This window comes from Stigmatopora argus, chromosome 17 (genome assembly GCF_051989625.1).
Source record: "Stigmatopora argus isolate UIUO_Sarg chromosome 17, RoL_Sarg_1.0, whole genome shotgun sequence".
Taxonomy (NCBI): Eukaryota; Metazoa; Chordata; class Actinopteri; order Syngnathiformes; family Syngnathidae; genus Stigmatopora; species Stigmatopora argus.
Genome location: NC_135403.1, coordinates 1,698,988 through 1,723,879, shown reverse-complemented (window position 1 = coordinate 1,723,879; position 24,892 = coordinate 1,698,988). Strand labels below are relative to the sequence as shown.

The 24,892-nt window shown below is 42.8% G+C and overlaps 1 protein-coding gene across 1 annotated transcript in view; it reads right to left on the bottom strand.

Moving 5' to 3' along the window:
* rsu1 (Ras suppressor protein 1) overlaps window positions 1-24,892 on the bottom strand; it is a 56,173-nt gene that overhangs the window by 8,401 nt on the left and 22,880 nt on the right. The window contains exons 6-8 of the mRNA XM_077623844.1: window positions 21,548-21,630; window positions 13,531-13,645; window positions 7,302-7,434 (exon numbers count right to left, since the gene is read on the bottom strand). Of these exons, the coding sequence (XP_077479970.1) occupies window positions 7,302-7,434; window positions 13,531-13,645; window positions 21,548-21,630 (331 nt within the window). The remainder of the gene's footprint in view (window positions 1-7,301; window positions 7,435-13,530; window positions 13,646-21,547; window positions 21,631-24,892) is intronic.

The window sequence follows — 24,892 nt, the reverse complement described above, 5'->3', positions numbered from 1 at the left end:
GGTGTCAGTTCTTTAACGGAGTCTATAACATAATTATTTAAAGTTGTGGCTATGTCCTTTGGGTCACGGATTGTTTTCTCCTTCAATTGCAGTTCCTTTATTTGTTTGTGCTTGGAAGTATTCCCTGCCAGTTTTTAAATATTTTTCTAGATCTTTTTTGTATTCCTTTTGCTGTGTTAATTATGTTTATAAAGAAATTTGATTTTGTAGTTCAAATTTATTTTATTAATTTGTTTCTTAGAGAAGTAAATGTCTCTCTCATTAATCCTTTTTGTTTTAAGTGACATTTTGAGAGCATGGTGTCATTTTTTCATGAATGCCTGTATGTCGTCATTCAACCATGGTTGTGATTATTTTTTGATGGTTTTGTTTTAATTTTTCTTGTGAATGTAGACTGTCTTGGATAATGGTCTTGAAAGTGTTGCAGGTGCCATTATTAGTATGGTTATGGTAGAGATAACCGTCCCAATTGATATTGTTTAACGCCTGTATCAGATGTGGGTTCTCCCTTTTCGGTACTCTCATCCACTCAGAATTTTTTTTTTGCGCATGCATATCTATTTTTAGGAAGCTTTCTTGAGAATAGGATGAGGTTGTGGGCCGATTGACCTCTAATCTTATTGAACGTCTTTTGGATCCTCTCATACTTATTGGAAAAGAGTAGATCTATGCATGTTTCGGAAAAAGCAGTTAGTCTATTAGGACTTTTGATTAGTTGCGTTAAGTTAAATTTAGTAAACAGTGATTTTAGTGATTTCAACTGTCGCCAATTGGATTTATCGAGCCAGTTAATATTTAAATCTCCAAGTAAGATAACTTCATTTTTGGATGGAGGTTTTTATATGCCAATTTGAGTCATTTACATCTGTGGGGATAGTGATATTTTAAGGCTGATGCATTCAAGGATGTGTACGTTGACCCATTCTATTTGTTTACATTTAAGGTATCCTTAATATAGAACATCACTCCCCCGTCACGGTTCCCCATACGGTCTCTTCTGAAGATATTGTATCCCGGTACAGTGGTACCTCTGCTTAACAAATTAATTGGTTCCAGAACTTATTTCGTAACTTGAAAATTTCGTAAGTGGAGGCGTACTTTATCTGTAAATTCTGTAATTCGTTCCACAGTCCTCACAAAACTACCATCTAAACCAGGGGTCACCAAACTACGGCCCGCCGGCCGGATACGGCCCGCCGGCACATTTGGACCGGCCCTCTGAACAATACCAGAGACGCTATGGTTTTTTTTTTTTTTTTTTGGGGGGGGGGGGGGGGGGGGGATGCAGCCCGCCGGCACATTTGGACCGGCCCTCTGAACAATACCAGAGACGCTATCGGATTTATTTTCCTATTTGGCCTTGAAGACTGGGACGTTTTAATCTTGTGTTTGGTTCATTGCACCCCTGCTGAGCCCACAAATCTTCCCAGTGAATCGGGCCTTCGCATTGCTCCTTTGGTGACACGCGCGGGGAGAGTGTTTGCCTTTGATGCATGCGGGCATTCCACCGTTGCATGTGTGAGCAGAGTGTTAGCGAGACATCTGGACGATCGCAGGTGAGGGCGGAGCCCTGGTACCATGGCTATTGCGATGCTATTCAAGCATATAAAAACTGTGCAACCTGAACCTGTTTGAGAACGGAATAATGGCGAAAAGGTTAGTTAAGAGAAAAATTGATTCAGAATGCAGGGTATTTAACCTGCAGTGGACAAACGATTATTTTTTTGTTCAATGCAAAGAAAAGGCTGTTTGTCTCATCTGTCAAGAGACGGTCGCAGTATTCAAAGAATACAATCTTCGCCGGCACTACGAATCCCGTCACAAGGACAAGTACGATAGCGTGCAAGGCCAAATACGAGGAGACAAACTCTCAAAGCTAAAAGTTGGACTATTATCTCAGCAGACTACATTTCTACGCCAAGCTCAGCTGAACCAGGCATCCGTTCGGGCCAGCTTTCGGGTTGCTAAACTGATAGCAAGCAACGGTAAGCCTTTCACTGACGGAGAGTTTTTTAAGAAATGTATGGATGTTGTCGTGGAGGAAGTGTGTCCCGAGAAGAAAGATGCATTTAATGCCGTAAGTCTGTCGGCGAGTACAATCACCAGACGCGTTGAAGAAATCGGGAATAATGTCTATGCCCAGCTGCAGCAGAAGACGAAAGAATTTGACTTTTTTTCAGTGAAAGCACGGACGTGCAAGACACAGCGCAACTGCTCATTTTTATTCGTGGAGTTAGCGCAAACTTTGAGATATGCGAGGATCTGGCAGCCCTCCAAAGTCTCAAAGGGACCACAACGGGAGAGGATATTTTTGACAAAGTGTGCCAAACCATGGAGAAGTTGGAGCTGGACTGGTCAAAGCTGGCTAGCATCACGACTGACGGGGCTCCTAGCATGGTGGGCGAAACTCGCGGTTTAATAGGACGCATGAACCGTGAGTTGGAAAAAAGGGGTCTCACCGCCCCGCTACGAGTCCACTGCCTAATTCACCAGCAAGCACTGTGCTGCAAAGTGTTGACGTGGGATTCTGTAATGAAGGTCGTGGTGTCGTGCATAAACTTCATCAGGGCAAAGGGACTTAAACACAGGCAGTTCCAAGAATTCCTGTCTGAACTGGAGTCTACGCACGGAGATGTGCTGTACTACACAGAGGTCCGATGGCTGAGCCGGGGCAGAGTTTTGAGGCGTTTTTACGAGCTTCCACCCGAAATTAATGCGTTTCTTCATTTAAAAGACAAAACGGTCCCAGAGCTGATCAACCCAGAATGGAAATGGCACCTCGCATTTTTAACAGACGTGACAGAAATACTTACCCACCTTAACTTGCAGCTACAAGGCGAAGGGAAACTCATTTGCGACATGTATTCACACATAAAAGCATTTGAGGTGAAATTAGCGCTGCTTTTGGAACAAGTGAAAAAGCGCAACTTTGTCCATCTTCCTGCTACCCAAAACCTGTCGACAGAGAACCCAGCGGTCCCGTTGTCAGCTGAAAAGTGCGTGGAAGCACTGGAAATGCTGAAGGCGGAGTTCGGTGTGCGATTCACTGAACTACATGTTCATGCAAAAGAAATCCGTCTTTTTCAGAACCCCTTTGTTGCCGACATTGATGAAGCCCAGCCTTCATATCAGTTTGAGTTGGCTGAGTTACAGAACTGTGATGTTCTGAAAGACGCATTCAAGCTCAACAGTCTCATTGACTTCTATGCCTCCCTCCCAAACGACACATATCCAAACATCAAAAAACATGCAATGAAAATGTCCTCAGTTTTTGGCAGCACGTATATCTGCGAGAAAACCTTCTCTCGCATGAAACTGCTGAAAACTCCGATGAGATCAAGATTGACAGATGAACATTTGCATAAGTGCTTGAGACTGGCTGTAACTAGAATGGAACCTGATATTCAACTTCTCACCAGCCAGATGCAGGCCCACAGTTCACACTGATGAACAGACATAGGTAAGCTCACTTTTCTGATTTGAATGAGTCATTCTGAGCATAAACAAATATAATCATAATAAAATCTACTGGGATAAAATCCATCTTTACAACCATACTGGTAGTGAAATGTATTGTGCTGTGTAGGTGCGGTTTCACTTAGTTCAGTTTCTCAACCTGCTTCCTTTGTGGTTTTCACAGGGAAGTTGATGAGAGAGCTGCAAACAGCGGTGTCTACAAGCCTATTGGAACAAAAGGATTATAAGGAAGAAACACAAGAACTTTAGGAGACTGCTCATATGTGTCAGAGAGATTCTGCTCTGACAACTGAGCTGAACTTTTATCTGTTAAGATTGTGCATGGCACAACAGAAAGTTAATGTTCCATGGCTTTTTTTCTATGAAGAACCCAGAGAGAGTTATTTAGTTCTTATTTATTTCATAAATAGTGTTATTTATTTCCTGTTTTTTATGTGAAGAACTCAGAGAGGGTTATTTAGTTATTTATTTCATTAATAGTGTTATTATTTGTTTTCTGACTTTTTTCTGTAAAGAACCTGGAAAGGGTTATTTGGTTATGTGTGGCTTTCTGGAAAACAATAAAAAAAAATTAAGCTCCTCTACGATCGTCACACTTTTTCTGTTACAAACTGACACCGGCCCCCCATCAGAGAAGGGAAAAGTTATGTGGCCCTCACAGGAAAAAGTTTGGGGACCCCTGATCTAAACCCTTTAAAATTGGTCAGTGCCCCAATTTTGTATGGAAGATTATAATAATAATCGGACATAGGCCCTGTCGTAATCATCAACAACAAAAGCCTAATTGTCATCACACCCAGAAACTGCGTATGACAAAATTGGTATTGCTTCTCCACAAGGTGCGTTTTCTCGGCAAAAGACCTAAATAAGTGATAGTTTTGAACTCTTAATTTGGCATTCTGCCGTTATGGATGCATCGCATCACCCCCCCAAGCGGATCACTTACCTCTCACTGTCTTTCACTTATCTTCAGTCAGCCAGTAGGAGGCAGATCCCCACCCAAACATCTTTTCATATTACCTCACCCCGAAGTTATTACACAGAAGGAATTGTGTGTTGTGTTACCCCAAGTTTAGAGTTCTGATGGATGTGGGGAAAAACTGTCCTTAAGCCTATTTGTCCGTACTTTGTGGGACCTATAGCGTCTGCCAGAGGGCAGCAGCTGGAACAGATTGTGACCATGGTCACCTATGGGTCCCCGATTATGTTCCTGGCTCTGCTGAGGTAACGAGGGCTGGCAATGTCTTCCAGTGAGGGCACAGAGCAGCCGATGATCTTCTGGGCAGTGTTAATCACTTTCTGCAGGACCTTTTTGTCTGCTGCCGTGCTTCCAGAGTACCACACTGTGATGCAGTATGCCAGGATGCTCTCCACAGTGGTTCTATAGAAGGTTAGCAGAAGCTTGGTGTCAAAGTTGTTCCTCCTGAGTACCCTGAGGAAATGGAGTCGTTTCTGGGCCTTCTTCACTACTGCCGTGGTGTTTGAAGACCAGGAGAGCTTATACGTGACGTGGACCCCCAGGAATTTAAAGGACTGGACCCTGTCTACACATACTCCATTTATGAGGAGTGGGGCCAGATCTGTGCCGTTTGCGAAAGTCCAGGATTATTTCTTTTGTTTCGGTGGTGTTCAGTGTGAGATTGTTCACCGAGCACCACGAAGACAGTTTGTTGACCTCATCTCTGTAGGCAGACTCATCCCCTCCTGAGATGAGTCCGACCACAGTGGTGTCATCGGCAAATTTGATGATGGAGTTAGACTGGTGGGTTGGTGTACAGGCGTGAGTGCAACAGGCCTATAATCATTCATGCTGTCAATGGTTGGCTTTTTGGGGAAAGGGATAATGGTGGCAGATTTCAGGCAGGATGGAATATGGGTTGTTGCAGGGAACAATTGAAAATTTGAAGACTCCAGCCAGCTGGTCGGCACAGGCTTTGACCACCTTCCCAGGTACTCCGTCAGGGCCAGCAGCCTTCCTGGTGTTCACAGACCGCATTACCAGTCTCACTTTCTGTTCCTGGAACTTCAGTGTATTGCTGCAGGGTGCTGGTGGGGGTGTTGAGACTGGGTCTGATTTGTCAGTCTCAAAGCGGGCAAAGAAACGGTTCAGTTCCTCCGCTAGCGAGTCATCTGGGTGAATGTCTTAAAATAAAAAAGCATATGAAAATGTGCCCTGCACCGCTGAAAGTTCCCTCCGTAGCCGTTATACTGGGAGACGTAGTACCCGTGTTTGTCCCCCAGATGGCGACAAGAGCCTGTTCTACCAGGGCGAAAGCCCTGCACTTTGTAGTACATTTTAGACTTTTACGTGTGCCCTATGTGTGAGTGCATGTGTGAAAATATGTTTCGTTGCATTTGTATGGTTTTTAATCGCTTAATAAGTGGAATTGCAATCATTAATAAGGGAAGCATTTAGGTGAGGTGGCCAGGTATGTAAGAGAGAATCTTGAAACATAGTGGTTGTTGTAAAACAGCCAATTGAATTGAATGCCATTATATGAGATTGGATGAGAGCGATGAAATGAGAGCTCAGTAGAGGGTAGCGATGTTCTCAAGTGAGAATCAATACATCCGCGACAATATTTTCAAACTAAAATAACGGATAAGGATATGCATGTACTTTTGGGGGGATTTCGTAACTTGGATCTTTTTCATATCTCGAGTTACTCATTTGCATATAAAAACAATTGTAACCTGAAACTTTCGTATGTAGAGGCATTCGTAAGTAGAGGTATGACTGTATTTGCAATCCTGCCATCGGTGAAATTACATTTAGCCAGGTCTCGGTTAAGTATATATAAAATAAAAAAAATAAAAAGGTTTATGTTACTTAATAGATAATGAATTTGGTCACACTTTGGTAAGATGCTTCAGATATTTAAATGACCATGTCATGTGTTAAATGTGTTGAAATGTAATATTTATTGTACACATTTTTACAGCATTGGAAAATGTTAGCGGCCCAGCGAATGAGTGTTTACGGCATCGGCCTCACAGTTTTGGGGTCCTGGGTTAGAAATTCAGGTTGGTCCACCTGTGTGGAGATTGCATGTTCTCCCCGGCCCAGCGTGGGATTCCTCCGGGTACTCCAATTTCCTCCCACATTCCAAAGACATGCAAGGTAGGCTGGTTGGACACTCTAAATCGCCCTTACGTATGAGTGTAATCGTTGTCTGTCTCTTCGTGCCTTGCGATCGGCTGGCCAGCGATTCAGGGTGTCCCCTGACTCATGCTAAAAATTCAGCTGGGATAGGCTCCAGCAACCCCTGCATCCCTTGAGGATAAAGCCGTTAAGAAAATGAATGGAAAATGTTAATAATGTTTGTGTCATGTTTGTACACCTATAGAAACCATGTTAAAACAAAAATATGTTTTCCTCACCCTCTTTTTCCATTTTCAACATTCAAAAGAAAAAGCTTCAGAGAGCCACTAGCAGAGGGCTAAAGAGCCACAGGTTGGTGACCCAAGGCCCAGGCATACATCAAAGGGATGCAAAAATCCGACAAAATAGGCCCAGACCCTAGAGTTAAACAAAAAGCCATAGAAATCTCAACGCTTTTGACCTTCAATTTTAGGTGAGCAACGTCGTCGATTTCATCCATGTTGTCAACACATTACAGCATATATTGCAACGCTACAGATGTAAGTAACCGTCAAAGTTGTTCTGTACCAATTATCTCAATTGTTTTGTTAATCAATAAAAATATATATTTTAACATGCAGATTGCATCAAAAAGTCATCATTTCTCATTTTGACGTTGTTTAAGAAATAGCTGGTTGAGATATGCACATATGTGTAAGTGTGATAGTGTGGGTGTACATACTATTTGTAGGTCTCAGAGCGAACATATTCAAAAACATGCGAGACTCCTAGTTGGAACTGGTCAGAAATGGGAGTGACCCAGGGATTGTTCTCAGCCTTGAAGACCTGCTTTGGACCAGTCAGATCAAGATTACCTAAGGATTAATAAGAACACATTTAAAATTATTCTTTTAATATATTTTTTAAAAACTGTCTGAAAAGGTATATCACTGGGAATGTGCCTGAAAAGGAAAGAAGGCAATTCTGTCGCTCACTGTATTATAACAAGATTAAAACGATTTTATTATGATAGAAAATTTGTATTATTAGGAGACGCAAATTCAGAGCTGCCAAGTACTCCGGAATTTCAGGAGTTTACCCGAAAATGTAATGCAAACTCCAGGACTCTGGACAACCTCCCAAAACTCCGGAAATCCCCAAAAATTGTCACCTACATGTTTTAAGCAACCATTTCAGAAAAGTACGGAATTTCTTATTTAAATGCCTCGAAATTCACACCATCGCTACGGCTTCCGCCATCTTGATTCAACTGCACTGTAAACCAGAAGAATTCGGTAACAAGTGCATTGTGAATCATCCGAGTTACAAGTTCTGATGAATGATTCGTCTTTTGCGACTTCAGCGCATGTCCATTTTGCCTGAATCGCATTCACTCCGGATAAACTGTGGAAATGGGACAAGGACACTCCTGAAATGGGGTTGACGGAGATTGGCATCTCTGCAAATTCTTTTGTTGCTTATTTTGACTTTAAGTGAACCAAACTGCAACTTGTTTGGTTTCACTGGCTTCAACTTTTGGCAAAGTTGGATTTGAGAGAAGACAAAACTGCTATAGGACTAAAAATAGGAAATTAAAAAAATATATATTGGGAGAAAAAAGTTATTACAAAATTAAAGTTGCTGTATTACTTATTTTGCATTACAAGAACCAGAAGTTGTCTGGGTCCACAGAATTCAAATGTTGAAATCCTTTATTGTATTTATTTGATTCCTGCTGATAAAAATGAAAATGACTGCATACTATAAAAATATATATTTCAAGATTTTCAGCTAATGAAGTGCCTTGGAATTTTTCAATGCAAATAGTGTTCCGGACCTCACAATGGGGTTGGAAATACTACTCCATATATCCATATGAGAATGTGAATAAAATATTTACCCAAAAGTGACACTGAGCTTCATTTTGTATAAAACCTACCAAATGAAGCTGTAATGAGAGCAAAGTATTTAAAAGTATAGCTGATATTAGATAGTAATTTCGGTTGGGTGGTACCTGGTTTCAATTTGGGACGTGTTTCAAACCATTAGGACGTGTTCCTGACCTCGACTCGGGATGTTGTGAATCGGTGGGCGGAATACTTTTAAGACATCCTCAACGCCACTGACACACCTTCCCATGAGGAATCAAAGCCAGGGAAGGCACTGACATGGTTAAACCCCGGTGCCATCGCCCTGGGGGCAGGTGAGATCTGTCCGGAGTTTTTAAAGGCTCTGGATGTTGTCGGGTTGTCTTGGTTGACACGCATATGCAACATTACATGGACATCAGCGACAGGGCCTCGAGATTGGAAGATCGGGGGGTGGTTCCCCTTTTTAAAAAGGAAGACTGCAGGCTGGGTTGCAATTATAGAGGAATACCACTCCTCCGTCTCTATTCAGGGGTACTGGAAAGGAGGGTCCACCGGGAAGTTGACTCTTGGATTCAGAAGGAACAGTGTGGTTTTCGTCCTGGCCCTGGAACAGTGGATCAGCTCTGTACCCTCAGCTGGGTTCTCAGGGGTCATATGATTTCGCCCAACTAGTCCACATGTGCTTTGTGGACTTGGAGAAGGTCTTTGACCGTGTTTTCCGGTGAGTCTTGAGGATGGTCCTCCGGGAGGATGAGCTACCGAATCTCTGATAAAACTGGTGTCCTAGTGTTGTTCTCATCGCCGGCAGAAAGTCGGTTTCTTTTCCAGTGGGAGTTGGACTCTGCCAGGGCTCCCCTATGTCACTGTTCATAACTTTTATGGACAGTATATCTAAATGCAGCCGTGGTGTTGAGGGGGTCCGGTTTGATGGCCTCAGTATTGCACCCCTGCTTCTTGCAGACAATGAGATACTGATGGCTTCATCAGGCCCCAATTTCCAAATGAGTTGAACGATACGGAACTTGGAACTGAGTGTGAAGGGGTCGGGATGAGAATCTCCACCTCCAAATCTGAGCCCATGGTCCTCCGTCGGAAAAAGGTGACATGCCCGCTCTAAGTCACGGATGAGGTCCTTCCCCAAGTGGATGAGTTTAAGTATATTGGGATCTTGTTTAGAAGTTAGAGAAAAATCGAGCAGGAGATTCACAGGCAGATTGCTGCGGTGTCTGCAGCGATGCGGTTCCCTGAATCAGTCTGCCGTGGTTGAGAAGGAGCTGAGCTGAAAGGCAAAGCTCTTAATTTACCGATCAATCTTTGTTTCTCCCCTCATCTAAGGTCAAGAGTTGTGGGTCATGACCGAAAGAACAAGATACATGAGATGAGTTTTTTCCAAAGGTTGTCCAGACTCTCTTAGCGATAAGGTGAGATGGGCCAACCCAGAACACGCTGAGGATAATTTGTCTCCCGGCAGAGCCAGGACCGCCTTGAGATCCTCCCGGAAGAGCTGCATCAAGAGGCTGGGGGGAGAGAAGTCTGGGCTTCCCTGCTGAAGATGCTGTCCCCGCGAGCCGACCTCGGATAAGCAGAAGATGACGGATCATGCTGCTTTACTTACCGTATTTTCTCGCATATACGGCGTAGAATCGAAATAGCGTGAAGTAGGATCAGCCCTATCATTACTACCATACTCTTGTTTTTGCGCCTATACAAAAATACAAGTACACAAGCATAATTCTCATGATGTGTATTTACCCTGTAATCAGGTAGGCCACGATCGATTTTACTTTTTCATTTTTGTTTTTCCCATAGGGGAACTAAGTATTATTAAGGCTGACTAAAACACCAGTCTTTTGTTTTGAAACAAATCCCATCATTTCCTGGGTTCTAAAGGAAGTAGACGAACACAGCACTGGTAAGCCAATGACAATAACGCTTTCAATTCAATTCAGTATACCTCCTCGGAATAAGTAAAAAATGGATCGCAATTTGGATGAAACTTTTAAGAAATCCAGACAATCGCAGAACTTTATTGCTTCTTATTTGAGGAAATATTCCATGGTGACGCCGTCTCCAAAAGGGCCGACATTTGCATATTGTGCAACATGCATGGCCAGTTCGTGGTGTGAGCAGTGTTTCCCAACCAGTGTGCCGTGAGCGATGTTCAGGTCTGCCGCGGGAAATTGCAATAAATCATAAATCGTAATAATCCAAGAGAGAAATCTAAATATTAAGAATTTAAAATCGAACATTACGAGGTTAAAATTGAAATATGAAATCATATTGTACAATCACAAGATTAAAATCATAATATTATGAGAGTATGATGAGTCATTTTGTTGCTTATTTTTATGTAATTATTTACGCTATTTGCTTTTCCAGGCTTCAATTTTTGTCGACATTTAGTCTGTGTGAGCACAAAACGGCTCTTCTCGTAGTGTTAGGTGGTTGAAGTAATATTGGGAGGAAAAAAGTCATGATATTACGAGATTTAAGTCATTTTCCTGTTTTTAAGGTACGTGAACCGGAAGTTGTTTGGTTTCAGGGGCATTAACTTTTGGAGACGTAAAGTCTCTGTGAGCACATTACCGTATTTTCACACCTATAGGGCGCACTTAAGTCTAAAATGGTCGATGAGCCCAATCGGTCGGTGCGCCTTGTCTGTGGACTAAATTCAATTTTGATCGCTTGAGTGACTGGTTTTATTTCTTGCCGACCCGCTACTTATTGCAATCAACCCAGCGGACGTTCACCCTAAAAATTGCCTCCCCGCGCATTCAAGCATTTCGGTAAATCCATTCAAAACATCCCAGGGGAGTGGCAAGGCATTTGACTTCCGTGTGCTCGCAGCGCTTTTAACCCTCAGAGGAACAGCATATTAGAGCTATACAGAGGAAATGCCTGACGTGAATGACAACAGAATGCGGGTGTGAATGCTTGGAAAATGGACGGAAGCCATGGATCGAACACAATTTAACAGCTTTGCTAACGGATTGCTAGCGGATGGCCAACATAGTAGTTCGGGCAGGCAGCGTCGCACGAGTTACATGATGGAATGAATTGTCGATGCCGATATAACAGCGAGGAGAATCAAAGGCTTGGAAGTGATGCATGTTGCGAGTAACAATTGATTGTGGATGACTCGGCTTAAATGTCGACCAGCACTGTTGTTCGAGCTTTCGCCAAAGCTGGAATCAAGTTCCCGACTCTAACTGACAGTGGAGCCTAGCATGTTAAAGGCCCAACTTTTTATATCAATTAAGAATTATCAAACTTAGTTTTGCTCGTGCGGTCTTTAAAAAAACACGCTAGCGACTAGCCTAACATACGCTAGCGGCTAGCATAACGTAGGTACGCTAGCGGCTAGCATAACGTAGGTACGCTAGCGGCTAGCATAACGTAGGTACGCTAGCGGCTAACATAACGTAGGTACGCTAGCGGCTAACATAACATACGCTAGCCTAGTGTTATGCTAGCGCCTTTTGAAACGAAGCGTCCTATGTAGTGACAAAAAAACAGAAAATATACTCGCAAATGAGACGGTGCCTTTCATAGGTGTGAAAATACGGTACTTTTTGGGTAATATTGGGAGAAAAAGTCAAAAATTAAAATAAGGTTGAAAAAACTGCATTCATTATTTTAACATCAGCCAAACTGAGAGCTATTCGGGGTCTACGGACATCAACTTTGATGACATCAAAACAATAGATTTCGGAATAATTTGGGTGGGGATTATTTCATTCCTGTTAATAAAACTTTGAGAACGACGTTATAATGTTAATATAGGCAGCAGTTTTAAATGAGAAGATTTTCAGATAGTGGTTGGCCTTGAGATTTATTCAAAGCAAAAAGTGTGCTGCAGCTCTAAGAAGATTGGGAAACACTAGTGTAAAGGTTCACTCGCCTGACTTTGGTGCAGGGAGGCGCGGGGTTCCTGCTGGTGGCGGCATCATTTTGAGTGCGTATGGTCATTTGTCTCTCTGTGTGCCCTACGGCTAGGGCAGGGATGGGCAAACCGGTCCTCGAGGGCCGCTGTGGGTGCAGGTTTTTATTCCAACCAATATAGCACAGACAGTTTAACCAATGAGATTTCTGCAGAAAACAAGAAGCACCTGACAGCAATCCACTGATTGCACCAGATTGTTTAAAAGGTGCTCTCTCAAAGGGTTGGAATGAAAACCCGCACACACTGCGGCCCTTTGTGGAATAGTTTGCCCACCCCTGGGCTAGGGTGTAGTCTGCCTTTCGCCCGAAGTCAGCTGGGTTAGGACCCAGCAACCCCCCGCAAAAACATTAATGTGCGACTTCAGCATGACACATGGTGGAATTACTGACTGTAAAGCGCACATAGAAGGACCCAAACACAAAGATAAACTTATTTTCATTATACTGTACTTTTTCAATAGTTTCCAAAAACACAAAATTTCAATGAATGTAAAAACATGCTTATAACAGTTTGATTTAAATATTCCTGCGCTTATTTTTTTGCATTTTAGATCGATTTTGCATGAATCGGATTCACCCCGGAAATACTCTGGAAATGGGGTCACGGAGGTTGGCAGCTCTATCTAATGTATTAATATCTAAATATAATCTAGATATCAAAAAATTGTAAATACTTTGAATACTGTACTCACATTGTATACAGTTACTCTACGCTTGAAATAAATCAAATCAATCAAATCAAAAGCCTTTATTGTCATCATACCCAGCTGCGTATAACGAAATTGGTGGTGCTACTCCACAAAGTGCGTTTTCCCAGAAAAAAACATCTCTCTCTCTCTCTCTCCCCTGCGAAATCCGTATAATTTTAGTACTATTAAACACATTTTAGTCATATTAAAGCACTAGTTATTTGTTACTTTGTTAATAGATGGCGAATTTGAACAAATAAAAATGTTATTCCAATCCAATATCCTGTTTTGGGTGTTTTTTCAGAGGGTTGGAACGAATTAATTTGTTTTTAATTCATTTCTATGGGAAATGTACGTTTGAGTTACGAGAATATCGACATACGAGCTCAGTCTCGGAACGCATTAAGCTCCTATCTCGAGGTACCACTGTATAAACAATCAGCATATTACACAATTGATCATGCAGTACCAAGTTCTGGAGGTAGTACAGTCAGTCTATTCCCCTGGATGTGAAGCTCCTTGAGTTGTAGCAACTCCCCAATATCCTTTGGTAGAGAGATTAGATCGTTGTCCCGTAGGCTCAACTAGATTGAGTGGGAGGGGGTCAGGGGGAGGGTGGTAGAGTAAAAATTAGCATAGAAAGATTGTACAGTCGTACCTCGTCATACGACCGCTCGTCATACGACATGCTTGTCTTACGACGGAAATTTCGATCGAATAATTCGCCCGAGATCCGATCAAAATTTCGTCATGCGACCAAGCCAGGTGGCCATGGCACTGTCTTTTTTTGCATCTCTTCCGTGTATAAAATATATCTACGAAAACTGGGCGGACTTTGCATTTCCCCACCCGCCCGCTTTTTCCCCCCATGTTGGTCTACATTTACATACCAGGTAAACAATATTATTATGGATCGGCAGAGTTTTGCAAAGAAAAGGCGACCGTTGACAATGGACATGAAACGTGAAATAATTGAAAAATATGAGAGTGGGGTACGTGTTACCGAGCTCGCTCGGCAATACGAGAGGAATAGGTCAACCATATCCACCATCCTTAAGCAGAAGGACGCAATTAAGGAGAAGAGACCTTCCAAAGGACTAACTATCATTTCCTACCGGCGCAGTGACATTCATGACGAGATGGAGAGACTTCTTTTATTGTGGATAAAAGAAAAACAATTAGCAGGAGATAGCGTGACCGAGTCAACCATATGTGAAAAAGCCAGCGGAATGGACATGGATCTGATAACAACGAAACGAGAGCCTTCAACAACTTCACAAGCTTTTAATGCGAGTCATGGCTGGTTCGAAAAATTTAAAAAAAGATCTGGAGTACACTCGGTAATCCGACACGGGGAAGCGGCGAGTTCCAATTCGAAAGCCGCAGTGGAATTTATCAAGACATTTGCCTTGATTATCACCCAGGAAAGTTACATCCTCCAGCAAGTTTTCAACTGCGATGAAACTTGTCTTTTTTGGAAAAAGATGCCCAGGCGGACATTCATCGTGGCAGAGGAGAAGGCATTACCGTGGCACAAACCTATGAAGGACCGCTTAACGCTAGCGTTGTGTGCTAATGCCAGCAGTGACTGTAAAATTAAGCCGCTACTAGTGTACAATGCGGAGAACCCGCGTGCCTTCAAGAGACACAACATCAAGAAAGCAAACCTACAAGTGATGTGGCGCACTAATTCTAAAGTTTGGATTACGCGTCATTTTCGAGACATTTTGAAGGGGGGCAAAAACAAACAACTCTTGATGCGTTCGTTTTGAAGACTTCGGCGGAGCGTCCAGGTGGTGTCAACCCGTAGAACGAAGGTAAAAAAAAGATTAAAACAAAATCAGAATTCAGTTTTGTGTGAAGTTACGTTAAACGTTGAGTGTCTGTATATTGTTATCCAAGTTAATTTAGATTTGTTTGTTCGTTTACGAACTCCGTGGATAAAGTGCCCCCGAACAGCACCCCCTCCCCTCCTCTTCCGTGTGTGTCGTTGTCCTTGTCGCTCCCCTTCGCGAAATGCGTCTAATTTTACTTATATTAAACACATTTCATTACTATTAAACCACTCGTTATTTATTACTTTGTCAATATATGGCGAATTAGAAGAAATAAAACATTTTTTCCAATCCAATATCCTGTTTTTGGTGTTTTTGCAGATGGTTGGAACGAATTAATTTGTTTTCAATTCATTTCAATGGGAAATGTCCGCTCGAGTTACGAAAAGCTCGTCATACGAGCTCAGTCTCGGAACGGATTACGATCGTATGTCGAGGTACCACTGTATACTGCAAGGTCGTTCTGGCTTTCTTTGCACCATTATTCCATTATTTATCATCATTACCCCATTTATATATGCTCCCTTCATTTGCAAGATGGTTAATACAATCTGCGATATGAGAATACAGTAATCCCTTGAATATCGCGGATAATGTAGACCAGACTTTGTCGTGATAATAGAAAAACCACAACGTAGGATCACCCCTATTATTAGTACCATACTACATGTTTTGCACCTATACAAAAATACAAGTACTTAAGTACAATTATCAACAACTGTATACCATATTTAGTCACATATAAGCCGCCCGTGAGTTTAAGCCACACCCTTAAAATTGCTGAATTTTATTACAATTTCTCACGTATAGGCCACCCCGATTCCCAATTTTCACCTCCATATTCATGGTTTTAATAGGGAGTACAAATGTGTTACTTTGAAGGGAAAATCTTAAGAAAAATCATCATAATTGGTATTTCTGCGATACTGTATGAATCAAAAGCACATTATTAGGGTCAATATCATAAGGACATTAATATGCCTGTCTTTGTAAAAAAGCAATTATCAATCTTGATGAGAACCTGATGCTTTCTAATGACAGAAATTACTATTTTCTTACCAGAAGTTTAAGATGTTGTGGCAGCCATATTGCTTCTAATGTCAAATTATCTCAATTATTTCGATGGTTCATATTACTCCAGCGGTTGTCACTTTTGAACAAGAAACAAAACAAACAAAAAATCATAGTGGAATTTAGTTTTATTTCAAAATAAAGGCTACTCGCGTCTGGCCAGACAGAACATGTTTAACCAGTTTTAGACGGCAGAGCCCCTAGGCAACATTGTCTTGCGTCAAGAGGTCATGGCACCATTGCGTCATCGTGTCATGGCGTCGTCAACTTGCAGTTTCGTGCATGTCATGTTTTTATGCGCATATAAGCCGTACCCTCGATTCAGTCATCATGTTTTTGTCCGACAAAAGCGGCTTATATGCGAGTAAATATGGTATTTATTAAATATTACAGCTGTAAGCATTAATATCTAAATATAATGACATACAAATTTAAATACTTTAAATACTGTAATCACAGTGAAATCTCTGCATGATTTAAATAAGAATACTAATTTTATTTAAAAAAAAACAGGTTATTGGGAGCCTTAGTCCAAGTTCTCTTTGTCAGATTCAAGAGGCATTGGACCATCGATGGAATCTCCGAGCAGTGTGTTTATGTCCTCTCGTCATGCCAACTCCACTGCATTATCTCGGCGTAAATCCCTCATAATGCTGGTTCATTTTGCTATTCCTAGTGGTTACTACTTGCTAATTTTATTTTAAAAAAAACAGGTTATTGGGAGCCTTAGTCCAAGTTCTCTTTGTCAGATTCAAGAGGCATTGGACCATCGATGGAATCTCCGAGCAGTGTGTTTATGTCCTCTCGTCATGCCAACTCCACTGCATTATCTCGGCGTAAATCCCTCATAATGCTGGTTCATTTTGCTATTCCTAGTGGTTACTACTTGCTTGGTGTCCTTGGACAAGGATATTGTTGGCATTTTCCGAATGTTCGCCTCTTCTTTCTTGGTATAACACAAGCTAGAGAGATTCATTAATGCTGAAATGGTGTGCTACGCCTTTAGCATATGTAGCAACATCACTTTTTCTGTCACTGTCATCATGTCTCTATTCTTGCGCTCATTGGATGCCTTAGATGGCCTAGGACGTTTAGGAGGCATTTTCAATGGCAGCTCAAAATCCAAACAAAGCTGGAATAGGTTCGGCGTAGTCTTTCTCCACAGGTTATGTGCGCAATGGGAAAATTATTTGCAACAAAAGAGAAGGCAAGATGTAGTCCTACTCGGCCTTTTATAATATTCAGCGCGTCATTTGTATATATGTATATATATGTGTGACCGGATGATTCGCGTAAAGACGTTTCGCCGACGGACGTTCCGCCGAACGGATATTCAGCCGAACGGATGTTTAGCCGAAAAGGGATTCGCGCGCTCGCCCCGGCCCCGGATGTGTGTGTACAAGTTTTTCAACCTCGGCCCGCGGGCCATATACGGCCTGTTAGGATTTTTAATCCAGCCCGCCGCCGGCGTTGTCCAAATTATAGTAAAAATCAATGATTCATTTCCCTTTGCCGCTCATCACTCTGAATTTATTAGTCTACCGTCAATGGCAGCCCGGGAATAAGCACTCTTGGGCGGGCATGTCAGCCCGGGATTAAGCACTCTTGGGCGGGCAGATGTAGCAGAACCGAGCCGTGAAATGACAGCAATCGGGTCAAATCCATCCTAAAACAGCATTTAATGATCAAATACAAATACTGAATGATATCAAATGAACGGGACGTATATGGCCCGCGGGCCGAAGTTGAAAAACATGTACACATGCGATCCGGGGGCGGGGCGAGCGCGCGAATCCCGTTTCGGCCAAACGCCCGTTCGGCCAAACGCCCGTTCGGCCAAACGCCTTTCGGCAAATCCTCCGGTCACGGTTTTTGGCTGCTGAATAAATGTAAATAAAGCATCACTGTTTGTCTCCTTGGTTCGACATACCACCTCAGACTCCCATCCTTAATTGGTCAGGCATACAACTTACGTGTGTTACAGGTTAATAATGGTTCATTTCATGCATTGGATACAATGGAAACATCCCTCCCTATGTTTTCAAAAAAGGATGCTCCAAACTAGGCTTTCAGCATGGGTTTATGGCCTAGCAGCTACTGTGTTCTCCAGCCACGCTGGCCGCGGCTTTGATTCCTGACCGAGGCTTTGATTCCTGACCGAATACCAGTGGTGGGCAATTAATTCCACAAAAGCCGCAGTCGGTGCTGGTTTTCGTTCCAACCCAGAAGAGGAAATATTTCCACCAATCTGGTATTTTAGATAGTGGATTGCAGTGAGGTGCTTCTTGTTTTAGCAGAAATCTAATTAGTTAAATTCTCTGTGTTGGATCGGTTGGCACCAACAGCGGCCCTCGAGGATCGGATTGCCAACCTCGGGGATTGACAAGGAAAGACTCAGCCAGTAAATTCTAGGCTGAAGCTAGCAGCTTAGTCACTCGTGTCCTCCCGAAAAGATCACGAGAGAGGTTTTCAAGGTATAGAACGTACACAATGAACCTGCGAGCACTCAGTTACCACCCCAAAACCGGGGCGATGGCGCCATTTGTTGTCGTCTACCTGGTCAGGGCTCAAAAGCTGTGCCGCACAAGGCGGCCAGCGCAACAGGAAAGCATGGTAAACGCCACGCTAAAGGCCGAGACTAGCTTCCGCTCATGAAGGCATTGTAAGGGAGGTTTCCATGGTTTATGTTGGTAACTTGGTTTATTAGATTTGTATGTAATGTAATGGAAGCTCTAGTGCAGGGGTCTCAAACTTGTGGCCCGCGGGCCAACTGCGGCCCTCGGGACGATAATTTGCGGCCCCCGTCTTAATATGAAAGATCGATTTTTTTTTTTTTTTTACCCCTTTCCCCATGATGGCGCCGTTTAAGTGGCAGCCAGTGGCAGTAGCTCTGTCCACTCATGTTTTTCTTGTTTTACAGCATGTTTTACATGAAAAATTAGAGGGAACATTGACATGCACCTGCTTGTGGCAGGTGTGATACTGGTGTGCCGATAGCGAGCAATGATGATGTCGTGACCGGATGATTCGCCTAAAGACGTTTCGCCGACGGACGTTTGACAGACGGACAGGTCGTACTAGTATTTGTTAGTTTAATGATTAAATACAAATACTAGTATTTGTATTTAATCATTAAACGCTGTTTTCAGCTGGATTTGACCGAATTTGAGAGCATTTTGAGCCGTTTGGCGAATGGACGTCTATAGACGTTTTTTTGCCTCCATCGCATCCAGTATTTGTATTTAATCATTAAATGCTGTTTTAGGATGGATTTGACCCGATTGCTGTCATTTTACGGCTCGGTTCTGCTACATCTGCCTGCCCAAGAGTGCTTATTCCCGGACTGCCATTGATGGTAGACGAACATTGAATTTTACTATAATTTGGACAACACCGGCGGCGGGCCGGATTAAAAATCCTAACGGGCGTATATGGCCCGCGGGCCGAGGTTGAAAAACTTGTACACACACGATCCGGCGGGGCGAGCGTTCGAATCCCGTTTCGGCGAAACCTCCGTTCGGCCGAATGAACGTTCGGTGGAACGTCCATTCGGCGACCTGCCCGTCTGTCAAACGTCCGTCGGCGAAACGTCTTTAGGCGAATCATCCGAGTACCGATGATGTCGCTCACACTGGTACTCAGTGCGCTCAGGGAGGTTGTCTTTCTGCTCAGACCAACAAAAAATTAGAGGGAACTTTGGTTCGGAGCTGAATGAACCAATCACGGTGAGGTATACGGCTCTGGAGGGCGGGACATCGGCCGGGCTGTCCAGTGCCTCGCTCACTCACTCATTCATTCCTCCAATCAGCTGGGCGGAGGAGAAGCCGTGAGGCCAATCACTCCGCTCGGCGCGCACACTCCTCCGCTGCTCTCAGCATAGAACTGAATGAGGCGCTATGATCCGTGATCCAGCCTGTGTCAGTGTCTGTAGCCATCTCCGCGATTGAAACGGAGAGCGAAAGTGCACGTGCGCCACAAACCCGCGCGACTGAATGTGAAAGATCAACCCGAGACTCATTCCAAGTGGAAAAACATATTACAGAGCCCCAGAGATGTCTCTTTCAAAGCCTGCCGTGAAGAGAAAGGTCGGTGATGAGCACAGACAGTTTCAAGAAAAGTGGGGAGTGCAATATTTCTTTGTTGAACACAGGGGCACCCCGACGTGTCTCATTTACACTGAAAAAGTTGAAGTGCACAAGGAATACAATTTGAAACGTAATTGTACTACGAGACATGCTGAGGAGTACGAAAAATACCAGGGAGATGAGAGAGCCAACCAGGTTGCCAGTCTTAAAACACGTCTTCTGAGGCAACAGGATCTCTTCAAGAAGGCTACCAAAGACAGTAATGCAGCAGTCAAAGCTAGCTACGCCGTTTGTGAGTTGATTGATCCTGTGCTAAGTGATCCCAAATGGCTCATGGACTTGGCTTTTCTTGTTGATATCACACATGAGCTTAATGTACTGAACAAGAAGCTACAAGGCCAGGGGCAACTTGTCAGTGCTGCCTATGACAACGTGAGAGCATTCTGCACTAAACTTGTGTTATGGAAAGCCCAGCTCTCTCAGACAAACCTTTGCCATTTCCCAGCATGCAAGGCTCTCGTGGATGCAGGCACACCATTCAGTGGTGAGAAGTATGTTGAGGCCATTTCGAAGCTACAGGAGGAATTTGATCACAGATTTGCAGACTTCAAGACACACAAAGCCACATTTCAAATTTTTGCGGACCCCTTCTCCTTTGATGTGCAAGATGCCCCTCCTGAGCTTCAAATGGAGCTCATTGACCTGCAGTGCAACTCTGCACTCAAAGCCAAGTTCAGGGAGGTGAGTGGAGAAGCAGACAAGCTTGGGCAATTTTTGAGAGAGTTGACCCCCAGCTTCCCTGAACTTTCCCGAAGGTTCAAGCGGACCATGTGCCTTTTTGGGAGCACATACTTGTGTGAGAAGCTCTTCTCCACCTTGAACTTCAATAAGTCCAAGTACAGGTCCAGACTTACTGATGAGCATCTTCAAGCTCTACTGAGGGTCTCCACTGCTTCCTCCCTCAAGCCAAATGTGACTATGTGAGAAGAAGCGCTGCCAGGTCTCTAGCAGCAAGGAGTAGGCAAGAGAAGCAGTGTTCAGAATATTTCATGTTCAATGTTCCATTCAAGTTCAGAAAGTTAAAGGTTAAAGAGCTATTAATACAGACATTTGAAACGGAATAAAAATAATTCATTTTCTCTACTTAGCCAGCCAGTGTATATCTACTGTATGCTCATTAGTATTATTTGGTTTTGTATTACTGATTGATTTTTTTTTTATTCATCTTTAAGTTAATTTATTTAATTCATTATTTTTTGTTAAAAAATAAAGATATTTGATAACGTTGGAATGTTTTATCAGTGCTTTTCTTGTGGAAATCCTGATGCGGCCCAGTCTCACCCAGACTCGGCCTCTAGCGGCCCCCAGGTAAATTGAGTTCGAGACCCCTGCTCTAGTGCATATCTGTACTGTAGAGTATTTAATGAGTGTGTAAAATTTGTGATAGTGGGATTTTAAGTGGCATTATCCAGTGTAGCCAACAGCATCAACTTACTATTTGTAGTTTTGTCATCTTCCCAATGTCACCTGGCAGGACTTCAAAGTCATTATCGCTCAGATATAGAGCACGAAGAGTTGCTGCAAAAAAAGCATAATTGTTAAGTAATTGTCATCAAGTGGAAGTACAGTGGTACCTCTCTTTACAAATGCTTCTACATATAAATAGTCAGTTTATGAAAAGTTTTAATGTTTTTGTAATTTTTGTAATCCTTTTGTTCCAAGATATGAAATAGTTCCTGTTGACTTGAAACAAATAAAAGAACTACAATTAAACGAGAAAACAATCCGTGTCCCAAGGGACATAGCTACAACTTTAAATGATTACTTTATAGACTCAGTTAAAAAACTGACACCTACTATCCCTCAAATAGAATATCACCCACCACAACCACTAAACACCAATGAACCCATTCTTAATCTTAACATAGTTTTGCGGTCACAAGTTCAGAAAGCGGTATCTGGCCTCAAAAGCTCCAAAGCAAAAGATGCATTTAACATGGATGTAACATTTCTGAAATACCACAAAGAATCTCTCATAGCTCCATAAACCACCATTGTAAACCAATCCATAAATGAGATTCTCTTCCCTGAAACCTGGAAGTGCTCAGTTATTATACCAGTCCTCAAAACAGGGAACCTCGCATTAACCAACAACTAGGGAACTATAAGCATCCTTCCAGCCCTCTCAAAAGTCTTGGAAAAGACAGTAATGCAGCAAATTGTGGATCACATTAACAGCAATCCATATACCCTTAACAGGCTACAATTCGGCTTTAGAAAACATCATTCTACCGAAACGGCAGTTTGCTTCTTTCTAGAAAACATAAAATCAAAACTAGATAAAGTCGGGGTCATTGGTGCGGTCTTCATTGATCTCAAAAAGGCATTTGACACCATCAACCACCAGATACTGCTGACTAAACTACCGTATTTTCACGCCTATAAGGCGCGCATAAGAGTCAAAAAATTTCTCCAAAATAGACAGGGCGCCGTATAATCCAGTGCGCTTTATATATGGACCAATACTAAAATTGTCATCACGATAAAATAAAATAAATCAGTCAATAGGACAACTACAGAAACCAGCCCCCGACTACTATTTTCCCGTAGATAAAGTACTGCGCAGTGACTGCTGGGATATAGAGTTCTTAATACACCCAGTTCTTCAATACAGTTAGTATGATGGCAACCACACTAATTTGGTGCTGGCCGTCATTTCGGCTGTATTTACAAAATAAATCCTGCCGCTAAATGTTGGCATCAACAGAGCATTCAGAGCTAGACTGTGAAATATGTATATATATATATATATATATACACACACACACACAACTAACTACGCCAAGCAGCCCGACTCTACTATTTTCCCGTAGATAAAGTACTGCGCAGTGACTGCTGGGATATAGAGTTCTTGTGCGCAACACCCACACGCTAAAAGCACGCTTTAAAAAAGCAACGGAAGCAAAACTGAGTTCGGTTGTACTTTATTTAGACATTGTACAACTTACTCACGTCATCATCACCCACAAATCCATCAAAGTCCTCATTTTCTGTGTCCGAATCAAACAATTGCCCAAATGAGTCTTCCAAAACGCTGGGTCGCGCGGTTGTAGTTCTTAAGCCTCCGGTAATGACGGCAAGCTCCGAGTTATTTTATATAATATATATTAAAGGAATATAACAGTTTGAGCTGAAAGTAGTTCATTAGATGTTCCTACATCCTGTGGAATGTTGAGTGTGTGCGAGGTAACAGGACAGGATGTAGGGGGGTTTGCAAGCGTGGAATGTTTGGAGATGCCGTGGGGGGGTTGCACCAGTGGGATGTTTTACAGATGCTGAGAAGGGAAGACTACAACTGGGCGGAACCGGCGGGAGATTCTGCAGGGGAAGAACGACCAATGAGCAAGCTAAAGTCAACTGCAGTGTACACATAGCCAATAGAATAATGCCAGGATGCCTTTGTTGCTGTTCCATTTGCATATTGTGTAGTATAATTCATTTGCTTGGCAACTCAGTAGTACTATGTCGACTGGTGGCAACACAGACGTATAGAGCTGTGCTGAGAGGGACCTGAGACCCAGTCATATGTATTAGATTTGTGTGTTAGGAATAAATCCACTCGTGTGTGAAACTGCTAGCTTCCTGATACCTTTCTATTGCAGAATGAGCGCGCAAATTGGATGAGTGGCAGTTGGGTAAGGTCACAAATTGGAGTCAGATTACTAACTTAACTTTAATATAATTATAGAGAAAATTCCCAACAATTTATGGTGACCCTGACGTGATGCAAAAGAGGTAGAAGAACCACAAGAGTCTGGGACTCGGGTCTGGGACCCACGTCCACACCAGGTGACGACCTGATAAAGGAGCCACATGTCCGACCGTCTTTCCTCTTGGGCCCAAAATGAATCAAGGTAAGCAGATTCCTTTTCAAGTTCTGCACATTGACAACGCTAAATTATAAGAGGAAGGAGGAGCGGAACGGCTTAAAAGTGTAAGTGTGGACATTAGTAGGGTATAAAATCTGGGATTTACCTACTAGAATAGTTCCATTAGTAGGGTATAAAATCTGGGATTTACCTACTACAATAATGTGGAACTATTCGTGGTTCGATACGGTTTAAAATCTGGGATTTATGTATCAGTGTGGAAGCGGTGTGAGTGTGAAAACTAAAATTGAAAACTAAAATTGTTTTGCGTAAAAAGTGGTTGGGACACGCACGGGTGGATTTCAAGATGGCGGATGAGAAGAAGTGTGATAGTGGCCTCGGGTCCCTCTCAGGTTGTGGCACTTCAGACAAATGGAGATCGGAGGGTTGGTGATGTGTGTGGATGTGCGGATGCGTAGTGTGGGGGGTTGCCTGTGTCTGCCGCGATGGGTGGAGAGGCATGGTTTCTGTCCCAATTTGAAGGATGTGGAAGGTTTGATGAAGGATATGGAAGGTTTGATGAACATAGAAAGGGAATTGTGAATAGAAAAGATTTTGGTAAGCATGGAGAAAAGAGTAATTAGTGGAATAGAAAGTAAGAAAGTTAAGAAGGAAAAGGAATGTTGGAGAAAGATGCTGAAGGAGAATGGAACTAATTGATGAGTTTGTACGGAGATGTAGAAGCACAGGTTTTTAAAGACAAGCTAAAATTAGATGTGAGTTGGAGAAATAATTTTGTACGTTGAAAGGAAAGTTACATGGTACGGGTCAAAAGCGTTTGTCCGTAGCATTGAAAAAAAAAGAAAAAAAGAAAAAGGAGCGTGACGTCACAGCTAAGGCAGAACTTTAAAAAAAAAAAGTGAAATGAGGGAGTGAGTGGTTGGAGGCGTGGCCCAATACAGAGAGAGGAG